We start from the raw sequence: 6,759 nt of genomic DNA, 5'->3' as shown, positions 1-6,759 counted from the left end.
GCTTTGTTCAAAAACTTAGCCAATAAGCATTGCTTTATAAAGCTAAACACGTGGCAGAAATTGTATCTTTGTAAGTAAAAGAGTCAAAACTGTTGTGCCAAAATGATATAGTTTCTATATATGCTATGATTCGTGAAAAAAAGAAGAAATAATAACATATGTTTGATTTTTTTCCACAATTTTATTCAATATAAACTACGTAAACAGTTCAACATAACACATGAAGGAATGTACAGTCAATACTTTACAACAATGATAAGATGGCACGTTATTTGATACGTTAATATTTTACTTTAATTAGTACCCCAAGCACTTCTTGACCATGTGTTACATTAAATAAACAAGAAACAAAACAAATGGATAACATTTACAGACTTAAATCACGGACTTTTGAATAAAAAAAAACAATTGCAAATTAAATTATTTTTAAAAAAATTAACCAAGTCTGAATATAAACATACTAATTGTATGTCCAATTTTAACATGCATCAAAATGCCATTTCTAATACTATAAATGTATGTAACAAAACGAATAAGTCTCTCCCTGTGAAGCCCAATTAAGACTTATAAGGCAAATTATTGTCTTAAATGGACTTGTCCATCTTCCAATCTTGACAAAACCATTCATCGTCTTTTGGAAAACTTCCAAAATATGTACTTAGTAGCAAACAGTACAGACTATGACCAGAAAGCATTGTTGGACCACATTCGTAACGGATCACATTTGTAACACCTGTTACGAATGGGATCGCATTTGTAAGTGGCTAACTGGTGTTACAAATGTGTTACAAATGTGTAATGGGAATACATTACATGGACTTGTTCATCTTTTAATCTGGACAAAACAATTCATCTCCTTTTTAAGGACAAATATTCACTAAATAACTAGCCAACAGTTCAGACCATGATCAGACAGCATGAGTATGCCGGCGTACCTTGTAAAGCCAATGTCGCATGGATAGATTCACTCGTCGCCAGCAACACAAGTAAACACTTTAGACTTTGTCAATAAAGCTCCTTTATATCACAAACGTCATATGAAAGGAGCCAGTCAAAAGAGCTAGGTTCACTAACCATGGATTTTTGCCCAAGATTTTGGCAAAAAATAATTTGATGCAAAGTTCTTGTTTTTAAGTTTTATTTATAAGTTCATTCCTTAAATTGTTAAAAACATATGCATTTAAAGACATATGTTTACATTTAGTATGATTTATGTTCTATGGAAATACCCCTATTTCCAGCAAAATTAGGAAAATTCATGTATTTTTGGTGTTTTAAACGAAAATTAAAGTATCAGCACAGTCGAGCCCCAACAAAATCATTACACCATTGTGTTGTAATGTATCAAAGGCTTCAACTCTATCAATATAAAGTTGGGGCTTGCCTGTGCTCTATTCCAAAATTAGATTTTTATCTAATATCTAAACGTCATTTTCTGACATTTATTTCATTAAATGCAAACCATGGAGCATGTATATTGCACTCAACATTATTAATATTTGTTCTAAGTTGTTGAAATATGATTCATAACATATATTTTAATAAAAGTTTGCAGGAAAATAATTTCTAGTAAATTAAAGGCACTTTCACTAAAATGAGTACGATGAAGTTTTGGTACGAGTTCGACGGTTTCCACTGTAATGGTTGTAAACAAAACTCTGACAGGTTAAAAGAATTAAATGTAAACGTTTATAAAGAAATGCTGAAATTATGTTTATGCCATAATTATTTCATTCATAGAATTAGCAAGGTGTTGTTATGTAATTTTATTGATTCATTGAAAGAAGTTATGCTGTTCAGGCTATTTTATTGCTGAATAGCCTACTTTTCTTTTGCCCTCAAAAACAACAACAACAACAAAAACAACTGCACAGTGATTAATAGGTTTTCATGTCTTTTAAAAGGCAGATTAGAAGAATTCAATTTACTTTGTGAAAATAAAATGATTGCAAGTCTCAAAACAATTTAAAAATACTGTATGTAGAGTATTTAAACTCTATAACTCCACATCGTCTGCATTGATGTATATGTAAAACTACTTGTTAAATGATGTCATTACATGGTGGAATGTTGCATTAGCTCAGTGGTAGCATGGGTGCCTCTCACCCAGGAGAATTGAGTTCAAACCTTGATCATGAACTCTTTTTTTTTTTTTTTTTTTCATTATCGTTTTCATAAATAATAAAATAGATAGTACTTTTTCAGTAAATAATATGTTATTTCCTTAATGTATTAAGTTTTATTCCTTCATTTTTTTTTTAGAATTATGAGTCAATGCTATTTCATAGTTATTAAGGTATTAAAGATTTGTTAGACATTTAATTGCTTAAAAGTTCAGCAAGAAGGTTTAAATCTTATTAATTTAGTATTATTCTCATTAAAAAATATTCACAAGAAATTGCCAAAGCAGGAAATATGTTAGGAGTCAACGGACGAAATGTCTTCAGTAGACTTTCCCAGGATGAGAAAAAAACATGGTATTAAGCTCTAGCTGTTTCCCAGAATAACTACACAGGAAGTCTTGACTTGTCCTTTTACACAAAGGATCCTTTTATTTTATGCACGAAATTGCAGACCATACATGTAAGCAGCCATAACTACATAGATTGGATTATCTACATGAATGACAGCATTGATGCATATTACTGCCTTTTTGCGGCTGGTGCATGTACATAGTTTAAAAATGTGTTCTGATGTCTCCACCGTTTTATGGTACCTCGCATATGGACAACATGAGGAGTGGTGAGACTCAGTCAGGAGTGAGAAATTGGGCTGACAATCTTGCTGACCATGTAGCGGTATTTTGAAATTGATAGCCATTCAATACAGTGTGAAAGAGAATTGATAAAATTAACAGTAATAGAGACAATGCTAAACTAAATTTTTAATTGTAGACTTCTTTATGTTAAATGTTTAATTTACAATCATTATATAGATGTAAGGGCATATTGGAATGATATAAACCAAAATTTACTTAGGGTTGTTTTATGTCACATTAATTATGGTTACATGTAAATAAATGTTTTTATGCGCCCGAAGGGTGGCATATTAAAATCGAACCGTCTGTCTGTCTGTCAGTCTGTCATTCCGTCAGTCATTCAGGCTTTATACATATAGACAGTGGTGGTCGTGTTCGCTCTAAAACTTCAGTATGCATGAAAGGGTTTTAATTTTTCTTTCATATATGAAATAACCATAGATGTATGGTGTGTCACGAACAAGACTGGTTTCTATGACTTAGGTCAAGGTCACTGTGGGAGTTCAAACTTTGTCAATTTTGATATTAATATACATATAGGCAGAGATGGTTGTGTCTGCTCTGAAACTAATATGAATGAAAGGATTATATTTTTTATTTCACATATGAAATTATCATAAATGTATGATGTGTTGCCCTTAAGACCCGTGTTCCTACGCCTTAGTTTAAGGTCACTGCTGGGGCTTAAACTTTTTCAATATTTATGTTATATATGAACATATAAATGGTGGTTGGTGTATCCGCTCTGTAACTTCCATATACATGAAAGTTTCAATTTTTATTTAAAAATATAAAGTCACCATAGATGGGTAGTGTGTTGTGAACAAGACCTAGGTTTCTTTGTATAACATATAGTTCACTGCTGGGGTTCGAACTTTGTCAATTTTTACCACCACACTTAACATGTAATAAGTGGTTTATAACTAGAATCCTTCGGGGGCATTTGTCACGTTCTGTGACAGTTCTTGTTTTTTCTCAGATCTCATATCGTCATAAATCATTACATTACATTTGTAATAAAAGTCTGATTTCCATAATTATAAATAACACAAATCGTTTTCTGGATTTGGTTGTATCATAATTCATAAAAGAAAATAGTATCAAATTTGCAGTTCAGTATCAAATATTGCGTATACTCCGAAAGAGCATACAGTCAAACATTATTTTTACTTGACAAAAAAAAAATCTAACATACTTTTATATCTATTAATTTATTTAATTTAGTCGGACTTTTACACTTTACATTGGAATAAGTCAACAATTCCTAGTATTTACAAACTATTTGCTTACATGTATATAGTTACTCAGTGTAAGTTTAGTTAAAGCGGCATGCCTCCAGATGAGCAAAAATATTTTATAAAATCAAACTTGAGAAAAAATGTACTGAGATTTTAAGAAAAGCAAAGAAATTCAAGATCAAAGTAAAAATTCTCGTTATGTACGATTTATGTCTGATTTTTGCAGTATTTTTCACCTTATTTCTACTGCGTTACTAAGGCAGTAAGGGCTTTTCATGCATATTTTGAGTATTTTTTGTAATGAACGTGGGTGTAAGTGTCATTGATAATGTGTAAATTGCTTTCTTTAATTTACTATAAAATAATATAAATTTTATTTCATTTTCAAAATTTTCACAAAAAATAGCATTAATCTGGAGGCGTGCTGCTTTAAGTTAGACAGAAATACCTATCTGTTTTGTGTTTTAATAATAATAGTAATAATTATTATTATTATTATTATTATTAAATAATAATAATAATAATGATTATTATTATTGTTATTATTATTATGTTCAACGTCCTTGTCAAAAAACTGACTAAAAAGGCCGTTAAAATTGCGATTGATTCTATACATCCTTATTTTAAGCATTAGGTAAGAGGTAGATGAATAAAACAAGCAAATTCGACATTTATTATTAAAAAATGAACAAACTTACAGTATTTATAAAAATAAAAATAAATACATTTAGTTAGGCGAAAAATAATATGCATTCACATTTTCATTTCTATATATCCGAATTTGGAATATCCGAAATGAGCCCCATTTATCTTTTATATTAGTTTTGTGACACAATAGTCTAATTTTAACTAAATTATAATTTTGTTTACAATATATAAGAAATATATTGCTATCTTTATGAGTTTAATTCAGTCAAACACACAAATTTATAAGTCTTGTATGAAAGTTGTCGTCAAATCTGTGATTTAATTGAATTAAACAGGTGCTCTAATTATGACGTCATTATGTCGTCATAGTAACCAGACATGCCTAATAAATGTCAATTTTGAAAATGTAACACATTGTACTATACACCTTTAGGTTTTTATCAATATCTAAGATGGGGCCATTTTTGGTGCTTAGTGAACCTTGCTCTTTGTCAGATCTTTAGGAATGCATTACAGATAAAGTATATTTCTTTTAATTTTGAGATTATATACAGGAACGTCCTTATGTTTAGTCAGTACAATATGTACTGTACATGTAAGAGTTCTAAAGTAAAATACGTGTTTGTTACCCTGAATGAGTCATCGTACGAAGCTGGTTTTAACTTGTTGGCTTCTAAAACTTAAAACACTTTAAAATACAAAAGAGTTGTTCAAAAACAGGAAAAATCCTTAACACAAAGCCAACTGAATAAATGTCAACCATTTGAAAGTTTCATTTTGCTTCGTTCGAATCTTCTGCTATATTGCTCGTGCTAGTCACTTCCTGTTTCATACAGTCTTTCTCGACGTCTGAGATGTTGTGGGAGGAGTCATCCTCATCACTGGCATTGCCCAGAGAGGGAGGAGTTTCCTCACTTGTTCCACTCCTTGACTCCGCCTGCTGATCATCTTCAATTGTTACTTCCTGTAGAACATAAAATTTATATTTTTGCACTTCTTGCTAAGACATTTGTCGCTTTAACGCAATTTAAAACGTTCTATTAACCATTTTTTGTTTCTGGTTGTTGCCAAATCAGTTGAAAATCTTCATAATATGGTTATTACAAATATGGTTAATAACAAACGTAAGAATTCTAAAATTGCAGTTCACCATTTGTAACCAAATTTGTTACAATTATCGTACTTGTATTACAATAAATGATTCTTGGATGGATATATCAAGATTTATAAAAAACACATCAACACTAGTTTGAGTCAACTTTATGATGTCAATGGTTATGTAAAGTACCTGGTGTATTTTCATGTGCTCGTCCAGAGTTGCCCTTCCTGAGAACAATTTACCGCACGATGTGCACGGGTATATCTTATCACCACTGTGAGTTTTCATGTGCTCCATTTTATTACTCTTCTCTGAATAACAAATAAAGATAAGCATTTACAACATGTTGTACATTTAAGTTTAAAAAATAAAATAATAGACATTGAAAAGCTGATATCCGTACTCTTTATATACCGGGTTCCCACAAAACCGGACGATTTTTTAAGTCCCATTCCAGTCCTTTTTATTCCACATCCCATGAAGCTTAACAATTTGTCTCTTACTATAAAAAATATGTTAATCGAACTGTTTTTTATTATCATATATGTATATGTTCATATGTTCAATTAGATTGTTTTGTTTTAATTTCTGATAATTGGTGATTAAACTAGTTCATTAACTTTCAGGTATTTGAGTACCAATATTCTGAAATCACGCATAGAGTATTATTATCATCTGGTATTCTGATAGCATATTACTTTTTGATTGGTTTTACGGCGCATCAACACAATTTAGGTAGTATGTCGCCGAAACAGGAAAGATTATTTTGGCTAACCTCGGGTGCTTCAAACTTAAAAGCAACACCAGGGGTCCCAACCATCTCACCTGCTGGAGCTAAGCAATGCATAGACCCATTTACTCGCTACTTACGACCACGCAGGTTTTAACGGCGGCTTAAAGTCTGATGCCTCAACCCTTAAAGGCAACCCCTCAGCGCCACAAGTGCGCTGATGGCATATACACAAACAATTGGGATGAGCAGGTTATGTTATTATTTATAAAGAGTTTTGACGGGT

General features: G+C 31.2%; 1 protein-coding gene across 1 annotated transcript in view; it reads right to left on the bottom strand.

Moving 5' to 3' along the window:
* Positions 1 to 5,137: 5,137 nt before the first annotated feature.
* LOC132750350 (zinc finger protein 521-like) overlaps positions 5,138 to 6,759 on the bottom strand; it is a 36,091-nt gene continuing 34,469 nt past the window's right edge. The window contains exons 13-14 of the mRNA XM_060740316.1: positions 5,933 to 6,054; positions 5,138 to 5,608 (exon numbers count right to left, since the gene is read on the bottom strand). Coding sequence (XP_060596299.1) covers positions 5,417 to 5,608; positions 5,933 to 6,054 — 314 coding nt within the window. The 3' untranslated portion in view covers positions 5,138 to 5,416. The remainder of the gene's footprint in view (positions 5,609 to 5,932; positions 6,055 to 6,759) is intronic.

The sequence above is a fragment of the Ruditapes philippinarum genome, unplaced genomic scaffold, assembly GCF_026571515.1.
Source record: "Ruditapes philippinarum isolate M1 unplaced genomic scaffold, ASM2657151v2 ctg1780_1_1_1_1, whole genome shotgun sequence".
NCBI classification, from domain to species: Eukaryota; Metazoa; Mollusca; class Bivalvia; order Venerida; family Veneridae; genus Ruditapes; species Ruditapes philippinarum.
The sequence above is the reverse complement of the archived record's forward strand: the minus strand, read 5'-3'. Positions and strand labels throughout refer to the sequence as shown.